Here is a 24169-nt window from a genome sequence, read left to right on the forward strand (position 1 = left end):
GACAACATGCATGAAGAGGATGATGTGGACAAAATACTCATTTGCCTAATAATTCTGCACTCCCTGTATTTTCTGCACTAGTTTCCACTTTAATATATACTGCAATATAATGTACTGAGACTCTTTGGCACTGTAGTGCTTTCAATTAAATTTTCATGACGTTTTTTACATTCAACACTATAACTTCCACATCTACACTTACATGTTCTCCTACTGTACAATGAGCTGACAATATTGGCTGCCATCAGGCTGCTTTTGTGCCTTTTCTCAGGTGAAGTAACCTGCGTAATCGTCCATGTATGTATGAGAATTCATTTATTTGCCCTGGATTTGGGGGCTCAGATGTGTTTTAGTATGATACACATATTTATGGAACTGACTGAAAGTGAGAACAGCCAACATTATCTCAAGGTCAGTTAGCAAACTAGCAACCATATTTCCAAAGGTAAAAAACAGTGGCTCACAATATCCTTTCACTTCTGATTTCTCCAACCTGCTCATTTTCTCACAGCATCCGAGCTGTGAAGCTGCTGGCAGAGATCAAAACACTTTGTCTCAAAACTTTGTCCACTAATCTGAGGTTCGATCTCCAGCTCTCTCAGTCCACAAGTCAAAGTAGCCTCGGAAAAGGTACTACACAGCAAATTGTCCGATGCCTGCATTGGAGTATTTGAATGACAGATAGCCCTCAAAGTCCGAAAATGCTTTGAGTGCTCATTCAGAGTATCAAAGTGATATATATACCCTGTCCAACTATAGTTTGGATATAATAAGAATTTCTATACAGCAAGATGATTTCTAAACAGAGATAACTGCTTGTTTGTCATTTATCACAGTGTGAAAGCATCCAAGCAAACACTTTGACTCTGAGTAACTGTTAGCTGATTGTCTTTTATTGAGGCCTTGGATGACAACATGACAGTTCAGCCTTCCCACGTGTTGCTCGAATGTCATTCTTAGACTTTTTTTTAGCTAAGGGAAGTTTGCGTATGAGAATTATTTTATATTGTTCTGTTATTTTAAAAATGAAACTAAATTTTCTTGCTGAACTCATGAAAAGTTAAGCTGTCATATACTGACGTATGTAAAGACAGTTTCTTCTGGCTTTTAATTTTAGTTTAGTTTATATAACTTGCAGGAAATCCCCCAGCCGGACTTAAAAATTAAAAAACACAATTTGTAGTTACTTACCAGTGTCAACCACCTGAGCTTTACATTAGGGGTATATGTATAGCAAGGGGAAGTTTCTTCTCTGACAGTAAATACATAGATAAATTAATAGATCATGCCACAGAAAACGTTACACAGCAGTAAAGTCTGCCGTGCTTTCAGAGCTACATCACCTTTAATTTTCTACTCCGTATCTCTGCATTTGCTCATCCTGCACAGAGGCTTAACATCTTTCTGTTTTTCTTTCCATCTCAGCAACTCCATTGTAATATCTCATTATTTTCCATCTGTGTCCCTCTCCCCAAGTGGCTTTGTATCTCTCCATCTGATAACACCTGCTTTGTCTGTGAACCTGCCAGTGCTGCCTGGATTCTGTGTCCGTTTTTCAGGCCATATTAATGACTCACACTCCTGTCTGTTCTTGCAATTGCAAGGTTAAATGACTCCGTGTGTGTGCTGACTGAGTGAGAGGTCATCACTTCCAGCCTATCAGAATCTGCTGGGCAGGTCTACCTTTGCTAGTCTGTGATTATCTGTCCTTTAGTCTCGCTGTTGCTCTCTCTTCTCTTTTGCTCAAATCAGATGATTACAGGATGTTACCACGGAAGATTAAAATGCTGAAAGGGTCAGTACAGTGGCTGCGATTTGAATGGTATTGCAGAATTTTACACACAAATAATGATGATATGCTGCAAATGCATTGCACAAAAATGCTCTCAAAGACACAGGCACAGGGTTCAGCTGCTGAAATGTCCCTTCAGCCATAAACATAAGCTTTAGAGCTTCGAGTATAGAGAGGAGAGCAAGAAGAGCTCTTACCATGGTTGGATTTGGAGGTGTGAACAGGGGTGTAGTGGTTCTTGGATGAGGTTCTGACTGGTGTGTTGTCTTTGGGTGAGCCATTCATGGCTGCAAAATTCTCACAGTCGTATTGTGATATAGGGATGGGCCCCTGCTGCCTCAGGATGTCTGCAAGGGCCCTAAAAACAGACAAGCACACAGCAAACAAGTGTGAACATTACACCAAAAAGGAGGCTTTTCCTCTTTGTACAGGTTGTCTCTGTGCATGCATCTGAACACAGTTAAAAACCAGACGTGGATTGTTGAAACAGTGTTGCGCTATTATGGGTAATTCAGGGCTGCTCCGTTTCTTGTTCTTCTGTCTCTCTCTCTCTTTTCTTTTTTTTCTTTTTTTAACACGTCTGGGAACATGACGAATGTTCATTTGCAAGAGAAACAGCGTTGGATGTGTGAGTATCTCAGCTAATTGGGTTGAATTTGAATGTTTTTCAGACCGCACCAGGTGCATGTGGAAGGATGAAGCCCTCGAGGGGGGTGAAAGAGGGAGAGAAGCAATCATGATGAAAGAAAGTAAAAAAAATGTTTGTTTGCTTTTTTTCTGACATCATACTTAGAAAAAATGGGGGGAAATCTAATTACTTTGAAGGCGCCGCAGCATCTCAAAGCTTTTGTACGACAAATATATTGGTGGTTTAACCTTTGCCTTTAAATTAATATCTTAGCTTCACTTTACCTCCCCCCTCTCCCCACCTCAGCGATTCATCCCTTTCCCACCCTGCCCTCCTTTGTGACCCTTATGGAATGTGGTGGTGCCAGTGGTGCATGCGTGTCACACAGCCTTGATACAGCCAAAACATTAATGCAAACATCATCTATTATTCACAGACTTAAGATTGCTCAAGACTGTGAATAATGCATTCAGTAATAATAAAAAAACAATTCAGTGTTGAAGATCTTATGTGTCAGCATTTGTTCGCGTTGGTCTGCCCGTGTTTGATGGGGCCAGTATGAGGAGATGGGATGCAGTTGCGTCATCTCTGCTAAGCATCCTCATCCACCTCCTCACCTGAACACATCAGACAGCCATGTGCTGATGTGTAGAGGCTGAAGAGAGGGCTGTCAAGTATGATTCTTGACAGCTGGCTGGTTGCCTCCTGAGCCCAGTATGCAGACTAGTGTTAGACTCCAGCACTAGTTACAATTACTTTTTCTTTTTTTAATTCTGCAATATGAACTAAAAAACATAAAATATAAACGTTGGCCATTAGTCCTTCTCACTCCCACTCATAGCAGATGCACGCACTTGTTTCAGGAGCACCAGCCTACCACAATCAGTATCAGTATGATAACACTCTTTCAACTTCTCTCTATAATTATTTTAGGCTTTGGTTTTTCTGGGATTTAACATCTGCTGCAGATCGAACACAATTTGATCTGAGAAGTGCTGCCTTTTAGATAACAGTCTGTTCATTCATTCCAGCGCTTTACCAGCCTCATTTTCACTTCGTTAGCGCTGATGGAGAGGAAGAAAACAAGTTGCTTGCTTGAAAAATATCGCATTTGACAGCACTTTGGGCCTGTTTCTTTGACCTTTAGCCCCTGCCTGTAAATGGACTCTACATCTCTGTGCATATTATGGTCTGTCCAGTTATACATATGCATGAAGTGCAAAAGGCAGACTTTTAATATGCAGCTTTGTTTCTTGATTAAAGGGAGCATGTTAAGCAGAATTATTACAGTCTTCCTCCCACTCACCTGTGTATATTCATTTCTTGAGGCGGCTCTGTGGCTTTGTCATATGCAACTTTGGCCGACACTCCCAACACTATGATGAAGGCTATGATCCCACAGGTGATGTAGACCGCCGTGTTGGTCTGATCCATGGAGAGATAGGGATCATTGGTCGGGATGGGGGACGGAGTGGCCGTCTCCAACCAGCCCGGCGTTACGTAGTTCGTGCACGCAGTCTGATCAAGTCGGTCTTTCTTATACTCGCAGCAAAAGCGCAGGAAGCACGTCCCGCAGCAGTACCGGTGATCTGTGTTGTTGCACTCGAACGCACTGTCAAACTGCCCGCTTACATCGAAGTAGCCCTTGCAGGACTCGTGTTTCCTGACGGGCGACGGTTTTGGAGTCTTCTGCGGGACGACCGTGGGGATAGCGGTGGCTTTCGGAGCCTTCCTGGTCGCTGGCTTGGGTTTTTTACCGCCCGTTGCGGCGCTCAAGACGCACAGGGGGTCCAGGTAGATCAGCAGCAATAAAAGGTACCTTATCCCCATGATAATGTGAAGAAGTCTTCCAGTGTTATGTGCTTGCACAGACACTTCAACTCTGGTTAAACGCTCAAAGGTTCAGTCTCGTGCAAGTCTTCCCCTATTCGGTCAGTGTCCTGTGCAGCCGTCATGCTGAATGCAACTCTGTGCGGACTGTTGTCAAGGGCATTCTCTGCAGTTATTATGCAATGGACACACTAAAGCCCATTGCGAGCCTTCGCCGAGTGTAGACAGGAGAGCACAACCATATCTTGACCGGGCTCAGGAACTGACAGCCGCCCGGGCTCTGCGCGTTCTCCCCGCCTCTGCTGAGCTGTTGCGGCGCGTCGCTATCCGAGGTGCTGATATCTGGAGCCCACAGTCAGCTCCGTTAAGAGTCAAAGTTAGGCTGGGGGAACAAATAAAACAAATGAGCTCATTAGGTATTATCCTCACGTCAGAAGCGCGTCATTAATTCATTTTTCTACCCGTATAAATATCCCGACACATTTGAGTCATGAATTTGAGTTCGTTCGTGCAGTTTGCGCGACACCTCGAACTTGATAACATTCCACCCACACGTCACAGGATCGTCCAAATGAATCTGGTGTGTTATCTTTATGTTAAGCATCACACCCGAGCATTGCAGTACTAAACTAAACGTGGCGCCAAGAGCATTCCAGTCATTAATTTCAAAGAGGATTCAAAGTAAGTTGACGACTTTTATTTTTCTCGATATATTCACGGTATTTTAATTCGGAGTGGGAGTATGAAAAGCCAGCCTACCTCTGTTAGGATACCCACTGGGGAGTTGCTCTGTGTCTGGGTCTCTGAAAGTCTCTCTCCCTATCTCTCTACTTCTCCTCTCCTCTCCTCCTTCTTGGTTTTCTCCCTCCCTCTTGTCTTACATCACTTCGGTGCTGGCGTCAGAACTCAGCCATGTATCGGTAAATTGCACCCCCGTCTTCTTCTTTTTTCTCCTTCTCCTCCTCCAAGCAAGCCTGGTTATTGGCATTAACACTTCTAAATTAAATGGCTGCACAGACCTCTTGTTCGCTGGCGGTATCCGGCAGCATCCTTCACTCTCCGCATGGGTTGCATGCTTATTCGTGCTTGCAGTCTTCTGCGCAATTTCCTGACCTTTCTGTGCGACTGGCTGTTATCATTTTGTGGCTTAATGTCTGTAAACACGCATTGTTTTCAGGAGGAATCAACACTAAGCTGTGCTCCCGATCACAGTTAACACACTCATTATTCCAGATTAAGTCATTCACGTTGGCACTGTAGCCAAGCCATGGTACCTGGGGGATTGTGGAAAACTGATAGGGCTAAATTACCAGTCAAGTGTGTGTTCAGCACTGTTGCACTGAAATGCACACTTCCACAAACAGATCTCCCTTTTTCTTTTTTAAACGGCGGTCAGGAATGCAAACCGCCCATGCTTTTATTTCCAAATAAACCCCTTCACTAATTAACACACATTCAGCTATAGAAAAAGGCAGGTACAGAGCCGGGTTATAATGAAGAGCTGCATACATCGCTCCTAGCGCTTGAAAGCAGAGTTATACTACACATCATATTCGCACCCAACACTTTCTCGCCTTCTGATGACAAACTGCCAGGGGTGTCTTGACAGCAACAGCTTCAGAAAGGTGTGGAAGCTGCGGGGTGAGAGTGGGACCTTAAATCGCAGTTATCCTCCATAGCTGGAAGCGCACAGCAACGTGAGGAGAATTCAGCGTGTTGTTAATGACGAGTATTTCTGGTAGGCAGCGGGCTGTAATGATGTGAGACAAAGGAGCACTAGTAAAGATCAGACAAGAGAGAATGTTGTGAGAACTTGAAGAGAGAGAAAGAAGAAGAATCGACTAGAAGTGTTTTATTATTTGCAAACCTCATTTGATTACACGTTTATTAAAGTTATAGCTAAGTGCGATTATGTTTGTGGCTTTTATTGCATTTTCAGAAATCCACTCTCCCACACAACATAATTCACAGTGGAAAGACTGAGCAAAGACTTTGGTGGAAAGACTTTGTATGAAGCTACTAACCTTATAGACCTAAATAAGTACACTTTTCTCCCCCCCCCCCCCTTACTTTAACTCCCCGAGTTCTGAAATCCCAATCAGTGAAGACCTACTCTAAGTGTTTCAGAGACAAGCAAAAAGAGAATGTTTTAGTATTTTGTCTTCCAGTTGCCAGTGCATGGAATAACAATTTAAGAAAAAGAGTTGTGTTGAGTTGATGAAATCGAAGCGTTTTGGTGAACTACTTTGGAGATTAAAGAAGCCCACTTAAGAATCTTATTTCAGAGTAATTATTTTTGTTTGTACATCTAATACACTCTGTAGGTGGAATTCAGCAAATATGATGGGGAAGTCTCAGAGTTATTAGAAGAGTGAGACATAGCACTCAAAGAATTCAGAGTAGAAATCTATGGGAAATTTCTAGCAAAGGTAGTAATGACCGTATAAATTCCATGGGGCAAAAGGCCATTTAAAACCTAATTTTAGAGCAGTTCACAAACCTTTTAAGCTGCTTTTATCGGATTTGATAGAACTTGATTCTATACATGCAGCTTCCTGGTAAGTACTGAAATTAAAGATAATTTAAGTAATGGTGGAAAATAAGTGCCTGGAAGTGTTTCAAGAAGTAGAAAATGGGAAGTAGAAAATTATGCATAATTATACTGTATCATGTTGAGTCGTTTGGGGTTCTATTTCTCTCAAGCTCTGTTATTTATGGCTGTGTAAAGTAATGAAACTACAGTTAAACACTGCTTTTGTGTGATTAAGAAGAAATTGACTGAAAATTAAGTGATATTGGCTGAATAACTATAGTATTTAAAATGCTTAAATTCTAAAACCACAGGAATTTTCAAGAATACCATACTTTTAAAGCAGTTTGTATTAGGATTTTCATGTTGAGGATAAATGCAGAGTGGTAATAGATACTCAACAGAGACCGCTGACGTATGTAGGCTTGGAAACTATTTAGGGTCAGCTGTGTAAATGCCCAGTACTAAAATAAATGCATGAGTTAGCTAACTCATGTTTTCTACTGAATATAAATATTTATTTTAATATTTTCTAGTTTATTCAAGTTTTACAATATCCTATTTTAATTTCTTCAGAACTTTAAATATGGATTTTTTTTATTCAAAAAATGTGTTCTAAATATAAAAGACACAATAGTAGTTAAATACATTTGCAAATAGCTGTTTCCCATATGTGTATAAGGTCAAAGAAAAAAAACACTTAAACAGCATGGTGATAATTTGTCCAATGTTATGTCACAACTGGTTTTACTGCTCTAAAGTGACCAAAAAAACCCTGTCTTAAATAAAGGCAAACCACTTTTATGCTCCCATGAAAGATTCAAGAACCTGAAATTCCACTCATGCAGCCATTATTTACAGTCCAACAAGCCTGAACTTCCAAATCATTACAAAACTGGGCATGATTTTTGAATGTGCTGGAAATGAAAAGTTACTCAAAAGGCCTTTGCAGTGAAGTCACGTTGCTGCATTTTATATCTAAATTTTATAGGCCAGGGACAATTGACTACGGTGGAACTCACCATGCTTAAATCAGGGTCAAAATTAAATCAATTATGTATTTATATGTGAAACACTTTGCTTATGAACCATAAAGAATTATCTAAACAAATTACTTAGTATGTCATAAAAGAAAAAAAAGTGGGCTTTATGTATAATTGGGAAATTTTCTGGAGTAAACCTGGACTTGCATCCATGTTGTTGCAGCAATCTACCTCTTCAGCTTCAGCTTTAATTCATTTGAAAGCCTGATGCTTAGTCTTGTCCAGCTGGAAAACTCAAAAACCAGGTTTATTTGTTATCTATCATCCACCCTGGCCTTACTCAGAGTTTCTGTCTGATTTCTCAAACTTTTTATCTGATTTAGTGCTCAGCGCAGATCAAATAATTGTTGTGAGTGATTTTAACATCCATGTAGATGCTAAAAATAACAAGATCAACACATCATTAAGTCTATTATTAAACTCACCCGGCCTCTCTCAAAATGTAAAACAAAAATGTTGTTCTGATGTACAGGATAGATGCCTGAAAGTGCATAAGAATGAACTAAACATAATATCTCCCTGTTGATTTAGATCACGCAAGTGTGGAGCCAGTCAGTGATAACAATAACTTCATCCTCCAGGAACTGTCTGGTTCTATGGAAAATGCCAGTTGGGCTCCACGGTGCCAGACGGTGAGCACTGGGCCCATCGGGTCCTCAAATATCAGTAGCAAAATGGACCTGTAAAAGCATTCTTGTTTTGGTGTTTGTCTCATTGTTGCCCCTGTGGCATCCCTGTTTTTTATTTAACTGACACCAAAGCAGCTGAAACCGATTAACAACCCCTCTGCTACTTAACTGACCAGATCAGTATCACAGAAGTTTCACTTACTTGATGCCATACTCTGATTAAAAAGTGTTCCCTAATTATTTTTTCGAGCAATGCATGTCTGACAAATTTAACGCTTACAACTTTTACCACATCATAAGCTTTAATCATGTAAAATTAGCTGAAAGTGAAATGAATAAAAGTATTATTATTCAATGTGTTTTAACTTCTTTCTTTCACATTGTGTATTAATTGTTCGAGAAATTTTCTGTGGATAAATCAATAATTTATACATTTATTGTAAAACATTTTAGGCCTTGAACAGTGTTTCTATGTTTACATGTAAATTTCAAAAAGACATGGGTCTACACACAACACAAATAGCTTTTTTCCACTAGTACTCAGCTTAACTTGACACTACTCAACTGGACTCTACTCGGTTTCTGTTGTTTTCCATTACAATTGAGTACGTCCTAATGTGTCATCATAGCAACATGCCCGAAAGTCTCATGACGTCATGTGTATGCAGCACAAACGCAACACAACACAGGACGCCGCTGAGGCCATAATATACATGCTGCTTGGTGTATCACGGGGTTGTTTGTTGCGTTGCCATTTCTCTCATTGTCAGGTTTCAAAAATGGCTAAATTAATTTTCATGAATGAGTCGCTCTCATGACTCACCAACTGACTCCACTGACTTGCCAATCAGTGGATCACCTGTGATTGCTTAGGCCCCCTGAAGTACCTGGTGCCAGGTATTACCACCTAATGGAAAACCTTAAAAATCGAGTCGGGATGAGCTGAGCCGAGCCGAGTAGGTACTAGTGGGCTCTCACAGTCCTGTGAGAAACAGTATGAATAAGGAAAAATATTCATTGCATTTTTGGCAACTTTTTGTTAACAACAATGTTAATTTTAGACAAAAAAAGAGTTTCTTCCATAACATTTTGAAATTATGGCAAGTATTGATCATGTTGATAAAGGTCTCAGAAACTCATGTATCAAATATGATACAAAGGACATTATAGGATTAATCCCAGATACAGATACTGCAGCTGAAAAGAGAAAAAACCTGGCGCACCAGTTGTGGATGAATCAAAAGTAAAAAGTAGTCAACAACAAATATATCATTTACCTTCATAAAAGTAATGTTTAAAAGAAAAAAGGAAGAAAAGAGAACGGGAGACAGTAGCTGTTTCAGGGAGTCGCTGAACCTTTATTAACATAACATATATTTTCCAACCATTTTTTTAAAACCCTTTTAATCCTCATCACTTTAAATAAATCCAGTTCTAATCCTAATTATCAGACTATGTAATTTAAAAAATGCTTTTCTCTGTAGTGTCCAAATTTAGGATTAGGATCACTGATGATTACTGAGAGTTTTACTTGAGTCTTTCTTAGGGTTACGTCACAGTAAGAATGTTTTCTTTAAAAACAGGGGTAGGGTTTCAGGGCTAGGGTTATTCATCAATACCCGAGACCTCAGAGGGTTAAGAGAGTCTACAATTCTTGATTCTGAACTACGATATCACAAGGAAACTGACTATAAAGTTGCATTAATCCATATCTTTCAGTACTCCCCACCAGAAATGCACAGGAACTGCAAGATCAGATAACATCGCTGCAGATGGAAGTCATCTGACCACCACCTTGCTGTTCCATGACATTTTTTATGAAGCACACAAACCCGCTTACGACTTCTGCATAAGCTGAGAGCAGAAGACTTTTCCTGACTGTGTCACTTCCAGTGCTGTCATCTTTCCGTTTCCTCCCCTCCCTGCTTGTCCTCCAGAGGAAATACTGTAGGAAGGTGGAATGCCAGTTCTCATTAGAAAAGGGATTTCAAAAACTCCCTGACAGAAACAGCATGGGGGGAAAAATGCTTTGCATAAGCATATTTTTTCCACTATCACCAGTGGTGTGACTGGCAGCAGGTTAGGGTACCAAAAGATCCTAATTTAAAGTCTAAGCCTCTCCTATAAAACTTACAGTACTGTATCTCCTGAATAGATTAGCACATCAGGCTGACGTTGATAGACTGAGTCAGGAGGTAGATTTGCCCCTCAGGAGAGAAATAGAAAGACTTTTTGAATAGAAGTTTTCTTTTTTTTAATTTAGGACATATCAAATATTTCACTCAGTATAGGTTTAGCACACTGAGTGACATGCAGTGAAGAGAGAGAGACTGTGATGATATTTGTGTCTGAATCTCAAACCAACAATGCTGCTGATTGGGAGGCTGAGAAGCAGTTGCTTGGTAACCACGTTTTACGATGCCATCCATACTTGTGATGAAAAATTTAAAACTACTCAATACTGAACTATTCTCTGGGACTTTGACATAAGATATAGATGGTGCTTTGAAACATATGGATTAGGACACCAAGCTGAGCATCAAAGAAAAATACACAGTGGTGCAAAACATACAAATACACAGTAGGAGTTCAGAGTGTACTCTGTTTCCATGAGTCGCAATTCATATTGCTGTATCCCCAAACGCACAAATGCATATGCGGAGGGTAGTGTTTTAACCTAAACCTTGTACTTTCTGTGTGCTGTGGTTTGTGACCAAGTGGGATGATGTTCCATTAATGTTTCAGATCCATTTCTGTTCCTGCAATAAACATGATTGAAGATGCATCTTGCATAAGGCTGCATTTGGCATCATTACTACATCCCATTACTGGTGGTGTCATAACTGTATTAATGTTTGATTTGGTTTTGGTGGCATATGTTTTTTACAGGTTTGTTGTCATGGTCGTTGTAATTATTCTTTTGGATTTCCTGCATGTTGAAGGTTTTCCTTTTTTCATTTGCCTCCTGTCTTTCCCCAGTTTGCATCTCATATTTTTCTCTGTGTTTATTCTTGGTCTCTTTCCCAGTTTACCACAGTCTTTATTTTGAAGGTTTATGCCTCATCTGCGTTTTATTGCTTTTTATTCACTAACACTTGTTAGTGAATAATTGAGTTTACCTATTCCTTACTAACCTTCTCTACCTTGTGTATATCTAACTTTTGTCTACTCCAGGAGCCCTTGTCAGGTCCTTGTCATCTTTTTTTGCAGTTTTCGTATTTTTCCAGTTGTTTCTATGCCATGTGCTCTTAGATTTTGAATGTCTCAGACTTCAGATCATAATGTGAACACCAAGGAGAGACATTACTACTGGTAATTCCTATGTTATATGTTTTAACTGGCTTCCTAATATTAACCATGGGTTTTAGGGATGTGCACAACTAAAAGGGTCAGCTGAATGACATCTAAAATCATGTCTGTTTTGTTGTTAAATTGAAATACAGTTCCATTCATAACCATCTCATCAAACCAGTTTGTGATAACATTCCAATACGTAAGTGTAATATGCTAGGAAGGATGATTGTTGGTGCTAGGACTAGTGTCAGCAACACTCAGAAAACAAATATTAGAATCATGAGGAGTTACATATTCCAAAGAACCTAAAATAGGATTTTTCTAAATGATGAATGTGAATAACTTCTTAAAATCACTCTTAAATATATATATACAACATATGTGTGGACAATGTTTAAATTTTGAAAAAGGAGACTAAAGTGGGCTTCAGGGTGGGCCTGCCTTGTGATTTACAAGTTGCTACCAAATGAGTGCAGTGTTGGCCAGTTTCTAAGTATAGTCCACCTCACAAAAATGCTCAGCTTCAGACTTCACTACACTTTACTAATGTCACAATGGCTTCATCCATGTTTTATACACAGTCTGGGTTCTTGTCCTTAAGGTAATAACACCATCATATGTTTTAGATACATATGACCACTACTGGCGGCCTAACTTTAAAACATGTGTAGCTCAGAACAGTTTGCATAAAGCACCAATGGGGTCATTTTCTTGGAGAGTACAGTCTTACATCCCAAGCATGAATATATGCTGGTCCCATCAAGTTTATTTTAACCTCCTAGGACCTGGTGTCCACATATGTGGACATCACATTTTGGGTTATTTAGACCAAAATACTCAATTTTGCTCTACAAGGGCCTGATATCCACTTACGAGGACATTATACTGCTACTGTTCTATCGAAGTTTTAAACAAATATCCTCATATGTGGCTCTCATTTTTCTTTGTAACAACAATCAGGTAAAAAAAATCTGGTTATTCTTTGTTTTTACATTCATTGGGTCCCAATCAGCCCAAATATCAAAGAGAAATTAAAAATGCATGCCGTGGAAGAGTTCGGGTCTTAGGAGGTTAAACCTTTCTTAAGCACTTTGTGTTGTAAAAGGTGTTATATAAATAAACTTTACTCATTACTAAAGTTCAGTTTAATTTAATTCTATTTATCTACCAGCTATATACTGTATAATAAACACCATACAATTTTAAAGCAAAAATCCACTACAGGCAACTGCAAGTGACAAATAAAGGCTCATTCATCATCATCATCATCATCATCATCATCATCATCGTGCAACAATCACACAATCATCCACAAGCAAGCTCTTGGTGACACTAAGGAGGTGGAACTCCCTTTCAACAGAAAGAAACCTCTGGCAGAACCAGGCCCAGGAAGGAAAAGCCATCTACCATGACTGCCTGTGACGTGTAGGGAAAGAGAAGAGAAGAAAGGAAAGCATAGACACAAGAACAAAAAACACAAAGAAGAGTGATAAGACAAAATCTAATGAAATGTAGTATAGTGAGGAAGGCACACTTAATGCATCATGGGAACTGCCACAGCAGCCTTAGTCTAAAGGACCCAAATGCATTCTCACAGGCAGGCACATGTAAACAAAAAGCAAACCTTTAATTAGGCTGCTGTCAGATTTACCAAGAGTTACCAAGTCCATGACATGAAGAGGCAAACTAAAGCCCCAGTACTTCATAAACTGGCAAAGAACACGAGGATGACAACAGCGAGACGAGACTGAAGGCAAGACTGCACTACTAAAACACAAAAACAGTGATTAGGGAATTGACCACTGGTGGGTAATCAGAGGCAGGTGAAGATAATCAAAGACATTGACACATGAGGCAGAAAGTAGAGCTAAACACAAGACACTAGAGAAAAGTAACTACAATAATCAAAGGGAAAAATACAGACACAAAAATGAACTTAATAAGGGAGCTGATGAGACAGGAAACACCCGAGAGAATAAAATGAACTCCAATAGAAACTAGAAGTAAAAACCAAAGTGTCAGCATACATGAAATTCAGGGAATGAACAATAATTAAAGAGAACATTTTAAATACAGAATATCAAGTACAATAAACTGCACACCCTGTGGAAAACCCAGGGATTATTACAGTAGTAGTATAATCCTATAATGCCCTTTGTATCACATTTGATACGTGAGTTTTTGAGACCTCTATCTCACCAACATGATTAATACTTGCCATAATTTCAAAATGTTATGGACAAAACTCTTTTTTTTTTGTCTAAAATTAACACTGTTGTTAAAAGAAAAGTTGCCAAAAACGCTTTATGTATCAAATGCGATACAGAAATATATAATAAACATCGCCCAGTCTATAAACTTTATCAAAAGGGAAAGTTTGAAGTCTAATTTTAAACATTGACAGGGTGCATATTGGACAGGGTGCTGCTTAATTAATATTAAATGTTGGAATATTCCTTAAAACTGTTACAGACAGGGTCTTTAGTTATTGTGCAGCTCCATTGTTTAATATACTTGACTCATGTGTCTGTTAGTGTTGCGTTAAACAATTATAATGAAGTAAAAGTACAAATTCAGGGTTTTGTTAAAATCTGTTAAGAATCAACAGCATCTCTGTTTGTGTAGTCATAATGGTGAGTTAGAAATTTTCACAGTGACCAGCCGAGCGGAATAAAGACTGATTTTTTGAGTGCCTTGGTTTTCTCGCTTTCTTTTTCTTGTGTAATTTTAAGCTTGCAATCATGACTAGCCATGCAGAATAAAGGCTTCGGATACATTTGTTTCAAGTGCCATGGCTTTCTCTTTTTTTCCCACATGGCTGCCAAGAGACCTTTTTGACACTGAAAAGCAATGAACTTTACCATCACTTGAGTCAGGGAAAAAATAAGCCTTTTATTTGCTTGTGAAATGACCTGATCGGTGTCATGACCACACTATGCATTACCTGAATGTGGAAGAAACAGAGAGATGGGCTGAAGGAGTAGAATTATACAATCCAAGACTTTGCTGTTACAGCACTGACAAACCAGTGAAGCGCGGCCCTGTATGAGCAGGACACCATTGTTCTTGACTCCTCTTTCTCTCTCTCCAGGGGCCAATCCTTTATACATGCCATGTTCTTCTGCCATTACCATGACCCAATTTCTTTTGAAAACCGTGTTTCCCAAATTGCAGAAAGAGCCGGTGCTGGGACAGGAGCTTTCAAGAGAAACTGTCCCCTTGAGTTTAACTATGCGTGCTGCTGAGTCTTACTCCAGAAAGTGCTTTGTTAGGAATTTCTGATAATGCTTCATTTTTTGCCCACAGGGCTACAAGTTTGAGCCATCGGCTTTAAGCTGGTGGAGTGTGGCGCAAACTAAAACCCAGACAGATTCTCTAATATGGAAACAGAACACTTCCCAACAAGATGGTGTTTCTAATGTCGTGTATGGCTGCTTTATCCTCACATGACGTCAGCAAAAATAGAAATACATGTTCTGTATGGTGTGCTAATGCCAAGTAAAATTAAGTGAATACATGCACCACTTTTGGGAGTGATGAAACACTTTAACCCTGTCAGTATTTTTCTTAGCTTTCAGCTGTTTGCTAGCTGTCTCATGAAGATGAATACTGTGGCAGCTCTAGAGTAATGGCACTTGCCAGCATGCTGTCATCACTTCCCATAACTGTCTTGTTAGTCTAAAATCCTGTCCCCGCACCAGCGCTGGCACGCCATAATATCTCACTAATTTACAGCCAGACTTACAAGTGAATGAGCCCGTTTGATGTTCAGTGTTGGCTTTTGATCAGGGCTGTATATTCAGAGCTCTCAGTGGTTGGGGTTATAAATGATTATTACTGAAGTGCCGCTTTGTAGAATGTAATGAATGGGAGTTGATGGTGTAGTGGAAGTGCCTGGGGATTGGTAGCCCATATAGGAATTGGAAGAGTTCTTTCAAAGTGCAGTCAATTACAGAATATAATAATCATCTGCTGTCGTCATCAGGGAATCTTGGGATATTCCAACTGTATGCTGTAAAACACTGTAAAAAGAAACTGCAAAGTGAAATTGTTGATTTCAATTTCATGACATTATCATGAATCAAAGATATACATTTGGACAACAGAGTGAAGCAGGGATGGATTTAGAGTGGGGTGTGCAAATAGCTAGCTCTTTAGAGCTCAATTAATGGATATTTTTGTGTAAACAATGGTTCAAATAACAGTATGCAATGTGGTTACTCACTCACTCGTGCAGTTTTTACTATCTTGCTGCTCATTATTTGCTTTTTATAGCGTAGAATTTAAAGGTTTTGATTTGGTCCCTGAACTCGTATGACTATTTCTAATTTAATAAATTTACTGTATAGTACCTGGCAAGTACCAAATAGAAAATAGTTAGCAAAAATTAATGAAAAAGTGAACCACTGAAATGCAAAATTGGCAGAGGATGTCAGTTAATGCATCATTGAAGTTTTATAATACTCACACTTGTGGTCACTGATTCTAATGGTCATTGCACATCAAAGAATTCCATAACAAATCACTTGAGTATTGACCACTAGGAGGAACAAATACTCTTTGAGTTTGTGTTTTGTGTTAACTCTATCAAAAATGTACGGAAGAGAATTAGAGCCACTGAAAAAAAACGTTTTGTACTACAATGCCTTTTTTTTATCCTGCTAGATGAGGAACACTTAACAAGTATGATTCTTTTAAAAAACAAGAGACACAGTCAGTGTTGAGGAGTAACGGAATACATGTACCGCCGTTACGTATTTAAAGTGCAAAATACGAGTAATTGTATTCTGTTACAGTTACCGTTTAAAAAGGTGGTATTCAGAATACAGTTACTTTGTTGATATAAAGGGATTACATGGCGGACTTTTCCTGTTTCATATGCTAGGCTATGCCCTCTCTACTTTTTGGTAATTCCACGCCGGTGGAAATGCAAACAAAACACGCATTAAGAGGCTCAAATGCCTGTGTCTCAATCTCGCGTCTCATAATGCCGTGAAGAAATATTTTTAAAAATTATTTAATATGAAGGCAATAGGCAGAGCGTTACAGGCTTCGCCCTAGAGAATGTAGCCTGATGGGCAGTGTAGTCGTGCTGCAGGGAGAATGGACTGCCATACCCGTTATGTGTCTGTGAACGCGAGGAGGGAGAAAAAGGAGAGTGTAAATGTACGAGTTGTCATCGAGCAGAAACGGGAGCTGGAAGCATGTAAATATAATAATAACCACTGCAGCCAAGAAGAGTGCCTGACGAGCCCAGTTGTAAGTAAGCTATTAAGACTCAACTGTACGCTGTGTTCGTGTTTTCCTCCGAAACAATAAGTTTCGTTGGAGCAGCCTTTCAACGCCTCTCTCTGTCTCTCGCTAGCAAAGTTGACCCAGGCAACAAAGTAAAGCTAGTTTTCAGCTACAAGCCCGTATTAGCCAGAGGTCCCTTTACTACGATTCGGAGTCTCGGACATGTTTTATATATGCACGGAATAGTTTTCTATACGAGATCACTTCAAAAAGTGCAGCCTTACCTAATGTCCACCCTACAGTTACTCATTTTATATTAACATTTAAAAATTTAGTTGGTATTGGTAGTAACCTTCAGTAAAAGTAATAATTCACATTCATGTAGTTGTAAAAAAGCACGATAATATATTAAGTAATCCAAAGTATTCTGAATACGTTACTCTCATTGAGTAACGTAACGGAATACGTTACAAAATACATTTTGGGGCATGTATTCTGTAATCTGTAGTGGAATACATTTTAAAAGTAACCTTCCCAACACTGGACACAGTAGAGACAAGGGTGCGACAAACTAGCAAGAGTCCTTATATTTGGAATGAAAAGTGTGTATGTAGGTGTGTGTGTGAGTACGGTGTGTGCATGCATAACTTTGTTTCTGTGCACCTGCACGTAGTGTTATTATAGAATGGCAAGCCAAGAGGCCAATAAACTAAAATGAGTCTTACAGGTACTGTTACTGCAGTCGTTGTCGTCTCCATCACAAGTGTGTGTGCGTGTGTGTGTGTGTGTGTGTGTGTGTGTGTGTGTGTGTGTGTGTGTGTGTGTGTGTGTGTGTGTGTGTGTGCGGGTTGGGTGGGGGGGTGATTACATATTTGAGTCTTAGTTTTTGTTCTGTGCTCCTTAAGTAAAATTCATTTGACTTTCAGTGTGTTCTGGGAATCCAAAGCAACATCCCAAGAAGGTACCAGGAAGTCACATACCAGAATGTTGTACTCTAAAAGTTACGGGAAACGCACTGAGGCCCTGCAAATCATGTCAATGCGTCCCAGAGGATGACTTTTCCAGATGCCTCTGTTTTCCTCTTCACTGATGCATTACGGCATTTGTGGGTGTGCGTTTGTGTGTATCATAGCTTGTGCATGGATGTGTAGAAGTGGGTCACAGCTGCCAATATAAGGGTATTTTTGCAAAGCAGGGTCTTTCCATGAGCAGGGAGCATCAACCTTGTCCCCTGCTTGTCCTCATCCAGCCCAGCTTCAAAATACATGTCCTCTCCTATGGAAGCAAGAGGAAGACAGTGGCAATAGCAAAGCATAAATTTTCCAAATAGGCTGTAATATTGATGCACGTCCTTCCCTCTATCTTTTAGGTATCCCTGTATTTCTCTTTGATATCTGCTTTGTCTCCTCAGACCAAGCAAAGCTTGTTTCCTAGGTTGGCCTTATCTTTGTTGTTGAGGAATATTTAATTTAGTCTTGTATTTCCAATTTCTGCATAGACTATGGTCTGAAAATATTTGCAGAATATTCTGCTTCTGTGTTTTATTCAAACATACTTCTGTTAATGATAAACCACAAGGTTTCTGTGTGTATGTGAAGATTTAATTATATTAGGATACCAAATACAACTAACGAGTGTCTGTGAAGGTTCTCAGTCATCCATGACTACAACTAACGAGCACCTCACCCTGTGCACCCTGTGTCTTTCTTCACTCTGGCTTTCTTTTATTTTTTCACCTAATTACACAAGCATCCACATGAAAAGCAAGTTAAATAACTTACTTCTGTTGGCTCGTTCCCCATTTTTCCTTTTCCCTACCACTAGTTATAGGCTTACATAATCAAATAGCTTCAGTGAGACATATGCTTATGAAAGGTTCAAAGAGGTGAGCGTTCACAAAATTGAGATAGCACCTCACACATTATTTATCGAGCCTGACACTTTCACATCAGAACAGTAAGTGACGGTCAACATTATCAGTGTAGTTTTCCAGCTCATTACCTGGAGTTCCTTCAAACACTGCACCTCTTCTGGGAGAGATTTTTATGTTATGTAGTGGATCTCCCAGGCTACGGAGAAAAAAAACCATCATATGAATTCAGCAACATTGTGGACATGATAGCCAATGCTGCTATAAACTGTTCAGACTACTCCCATCAGGAAGGAGGTTCTGCAGCATCCGGTCCCGTACCAGCAGACTGAGAGACAGCTTCTTCCACCAGGCCATCAGACTGCTGAACACGTCATAGACACCTCAGCTTCACTACTGGAACTTTAACATTATGCACTCCATACTGTACAGTAATGCCACTGTTTTGCACATGTCTCAACTCTGTATATTTTTATATATTTTATTTATTGTTTACTCTATTTAATTTGTAAAATATGTGTACACACACACACCCACACGTAGAAAAATATTTAGTATACACATCCAGAAATGCATATACTCTTATATATTGTACATATATTTATTAGTTTCAGATGTAGCCATTCTTGTATTTTGCTTGTTTACATTACTGTATTTTGCACAACTCTGTTGCTTGTGAAGCTCGCACACAAGAATTTCACTCACATGTGCTGTACCAATGTACCTGCACATGTGATGTGACAATAAAAGTGATTTGATTTGATTTGCTAGCAACGATCTTCATGTTATTGTTTGTAGGATCCTAATGAGTATTCTAGGTGTCACTGCCGGGATGGCTGATGTGTTTGTGGTGTGGACCCAAAAGCAGACATGGAAGAGAAAACTAAGTATAACAAAAGGCAAGCCGTTTGTTTTGGCGGAAAAACTCAAAACAAGGCAAAGTGAAACTGGGGGAAAAACTAAACTAACCTGAACTGGGACAAACTATAACTAAACATGGAAATTATGATGTGAAACCGACTGTTTCAGGCTCAGAAGAGTTAAAGTCAGCTAAGACTGTTTGTTTTAAGACTGATTGCTTGTCAGTCATAAAGGAGACATAGAAGAAACATAAACTAGACTAAAAGTCAACTAAGACAAACTAATAATAGTACTAGAACTTAACATTATCTCAATATATAATAAGCAATGAAAATACAAAACTGAAAAATGCTGGATCACAGATCCAGCCCCCTGACACTGGGCTCTCTATTTCTCATAGAAAATTGTTTCATTTGACCCTATGTTTTTTAAGTTTTAATCTTTGCCTTTGAGTTCAATCAAAAAAGATATGGTCCGCAGCATGCAGACCTGCAAATTGCCAATATTTAATTTAATGTTATGACCAGCTAAACCAGAGGGAAGTGGACCCAAGTGCAAGACCCAGACAAGAACAGGCAAAAGAGTGGAACTGAGTAGAACATTCTTTATTAACACACAGACATGATTTGGTTTAAGTACATGCAAGAGATCCAGCAATGTTTTGAACAGGCTTTAGCTACATTACATTAAAATAGATGGTAACATTTTTAGCCATAGACAGGCTCCCACACAGCACAATGGTGGCCTTACTAATTTTCTAATCTTCACATTTTTGCAGTGCCTTTTATTTCTGAACACTATGCCAAACACACAACTAAATTCAAAAGGCCTGATGCTAATGCCACTTTGCTGACTAAATATCTAATTAAGTTAGTCAGCTAAGCTAACAGTTGTCTGTACTCTTTTTCTTTCAGAAAAGAAAACAGGTCAAAACAATTAGACGTAATTTCTGACGTCAACAAGGGAAGATGGATGTTTCTAATGTCTATGCTAATCCATGAAGGTACCAATAATGAGCCACTAAACTTACGTTAAGGTAGAAAAAAGATGGGAAAAAAATAAGAGAGAAAACAGAAACAGAGCGACAGTGAGATCAAAGTTTGTACCCATGAGTGATGCAGGGAAACAGCCTCTTCTGCTTGGATGGCCACATCAAACACAGCCACAGCTGTGCTGAGTTGGCTTTGTATTACTGTAAGCGTGGATGTGCATGGATTGGATGCATGCATGCATGCATTATTGTTTACATGGATATATACTTTTGTATAATTAAACTTTTTGAACTGTATAATACAGTATATTTGTGAATTGTGTGAAAGGTGTGTGTATGTTTTCTTTCTGTGTGTGGATAACAAACAGTAGCTTCTCTGCAGATACTATAGTCAGTGAGTTCCTGAGTGTGACCTTCACTATGGGTCCATGTAAGAATGGCGTCTGCTTTCTGACACTGCCTCTCTCTCTCTTTCCTAGGGTCTTTCCAGCACGGGGTCCGCTGCATGGCTCTGTCTTCTCCATTTGGATCAGTCTTGCGTGTTCTCTGGGGCGAGATCCACTGCGCGCATGTCTTCGGTGATTGCGTCCATCCACCGCTTCTTTGGTCTTCCTCGCGGTCGGCCACCGAGACCAGGGACCCGAGGTATTTGAATTGGGTGGTCTTCTTTAACTCCTGGCCGTCGATCTGGATCGATCCCGGAGTCTGATGGCCACATTCTAGATACTCCATCTTGTTGGCGTTCAGGCGCATTCCACTTTCTTCCAGCCAGTCCTACTATTCTTGCGACTGCTCTTAGATGGGCAGGCAGTCTGGGTCTGCAAGTGCCATATCATCTGCGTAAAGGAGTCTCCAGGGTATTGGTGATTGTAGGTCAGTCGTCACTGTGTCCATGCAGAGGATGAACAGCAGGGGTGACAGGGCTGAGCCTTGGTGGACGCCGAGGCTCAGCCCTGTCACCCCTGCTGGCAGGCAGTGTCACTGAAATGATGGGTTGGGCTGAACAGTGTAACCACTATGACTATGCATTGAATGTGCAGATGAACAACAACATTAAATACCATCTGCTCAATATTGTTTAGGTACCCTTGCTCTGTCACCAGTCTAGAGATAACGAGTGGTTTAACTTGGAGAATTTCAAATGCAAATTGATAAATGCTAAATGTGTGTATTTGTTGTCCTAAAAGTGTGCATTTTGTAAGTTTTACTTGTTATGATTATTCATGTTTGGAGTCTTGGGGAACTAAAGCAGGTACATGAAATTCACCTTCTATTTATTTGAATATTTACACATGTGGTTTTCTTGCTGTGACATGTCCAAAAAAAACACTCACTGAAAAGGTATATGTTTATAAGCTGCTAAATAATTTATACCCGGAAAAAGAAAAGACGATCATGCTACTTTAACCCCTAGGTGTCATGATATCAACTGAAAACTGATTATTTCTACACATTAAAAACAATAACAATTAATATCCTGAAAACCATGTGTATACAGTAAAACACATCTGCTAAATATTGCATCATACAGAGGCTGTGGATAATTCATCATGATGAAATATTAACAGCTGCTTATATACGTAAAATGTTCAAAAATAACCCAGGAGCCTAGAATACATTGTGATTCAACGCCTGGAAGAACACTGCAAACAGAGGTTCTTAGACTTGTGAGGAGTCCTGACAAAGATAGTATTATTTTGTTGTTGTTTTGGGGATTTTTTCTTTTCAAATACCTGCCAGACAAAGTCCCTCTTCTCTAGACCTAGCATGTTACAAAGATGAAGGACAGAGAAATGGCTCACTCATTCCAAATATCACCCACCTCACCAACACAGCAGTGACATTAGACCTACTAGCCACTGACCATTGCTGTTGTGTGTTGCATTCTTCTTTTTCTTCTTCTTCCAGTATTGTTCCAATTCAATTCAATTCAATTCTATTGATATAGCGCCAAATCACAACAAAAGTCGCCTCAAGGCACTTCATAGATACAGAGAAAAACCCAACAATCATATGACCCCCTATGAGCAAGCACTTTGGCGACAGTGGGAAGGAAAAACTCCCTTTTAACAGGAAGAAACCTCCGGCAGAACCAGGCTCAGGGAGGGGCGGGGCCATCTGCTGCGACCGGTTGGGGTGAGAGAAGGAAGACAGGATAAAAGACATGCTGTGGAAGAGAGACAGAGGTTAATAACAGATATGATTCAATGCAGAGAGGTCTATCAACACATAGTGAGTGAGAAAGGTGACTGGAAAGGAAGAACTCAATGCATCATGGGAATCCCCCGGCAGCCTACGTCTATTGCAGCATAACTAAGGGAGGATTCAGGGTCACCTGGTCCAGCCCTAACTATATGCTTTAGCAAAAAGGAAAGTTTTAAGCCTAATCTTGAAAGTTGAGATAGTGTCTGTCTCCCGAATCCAAACTGGAAGCTGGTTCCACAGAAGAGGGGCCTGAAAACTGAAGGCTCTGCCTCCCATTCTACTTTTAAATACTCTAGGAACAACAAGTAGGCCTGCAGAGTGAGAGCGAAGTGCTCTAATAGGGTGATATGGTACTACAAGTCATTAAGATAAGATGGGGCCTGATTATTTAAGACCTTGCATGTGAGGAGCAGGATTTTGAATTCAATTCTGGATTTAACAGGAAGCCAATGAAGGGAAGCCAAAACAGAAGAAACATGCTCTCTCTTTCTAGTCCCTGTCAGGACTCTTGCTGCAGCATTTTGGATTAGCTGAAGGCTTTTCAGTGAGTTTTTTGGACATCCTGATAATAATGAATTACAGTCGTCCAGCCTGGAAGTAATAAATGCATGAACTAGTTTTTCAGCGTCACTCTGAGACAGGATATTTCTAATTTTAGAGATGTTGCGCAAATGGAAGAAAGCAGTCTTACATATTTGTTTAATATGTGTGTTGAAGGACATGTCCTGGTCAAAAATGACTCCAAGGTTCCTCACAGTGTTACTGGAGGCCAAGGTAATGCCATCCAGAGTAAGAATCTGGTTAGATACCATATTTCTAGGCTTTTCAGGGCCGAGTACAATAACCTCAGTTTGATCTGATTTAAGAAGCAGAAAGTTAGCGGCCATCCAGGTCTTTATGTCTTTAAGACATTCCTGCAGTTTAACTAATTGGTGTGTGTTATCTGGCTTCATGGACAGATAGAGCTGGGTGTCATCTGCATAGCAGTGGAAATGTATGCTATGTCTTCTAATGATACTGCCTAAGGGAAACATGTATAGTGTAAACAGAACTGGTCCTAGCACTGAACCCTGTGGAACTCCATAATTAATCTCAGTGTCTGAAGAGGACTCTCCATTTACATGTTCCATCTTCATCCTTGGTGTGGCTGTTGTTCTCCTGCTGTTACCTTGCAAGTGAGAGTACACCTTGGATAGTTCAGTGGCTACATGTGTCTAAAATCAAGCACCTAGCCATGCACACTTATTCTACAACCATTTGT

General features: G+C 39.9%; 1 protein-coding gene across 7 annotated transcripts in view; it reads right to left on the reverse strand.

Annotated features, from left to right (window-relative positions):
• The window catches only part of shisa6b (shisa family member 6b), a 76777-nt gene extending 71476 nt beyond the window's left edge, over positions 1-5301 (reverse strand). For 5 of the 7 annotated variants that reach the window (XM_080305673.1, XM_080305672.1, XM_026177434.2 and 2 more), the window contains exons 1-3: positions 5010-5300; positions 3727-4632; positions 1990-2150 (exon numbers count right to left, since the gene is read on the reverse strand). In XM_080305673.1, coding sequence (XP_080161799.1) covers positions 1990-2150; positions 3727-4250 — 685 coding nt within the window. In that variant the 5' untranslated portion in view covers positions 4251-4632; positions 5010-5300. Of the gene's footprint in view, positions 1-1989; positions 2151-3726; positions 4633-5009 lie in introns of all 7 variants that reach the window. The other 2 variants (XM_026177436.2, XM_080305674.1) reach the window with 2 other exon arrangements.
• Between the last annotated feature and the right edge of the window lie 18868 nt (positions 5302-24169).

The sequence above is a fragment of the Astatotilapia calliptera genome, chromosome 8 (assembly GCF_964374335.1).
Source record: "Astatotilapia calliptera chromosome 8, fAstCal68.1, whole genome shotgun sequence".
Taxonomy (NCBI): domain Eukaryota; kingdom Metazoa; phylum Chordata; class Actinopteri; order Cichliformes; family Cichlidae; genus Astatotilapia; species Astatotilapia calliptera.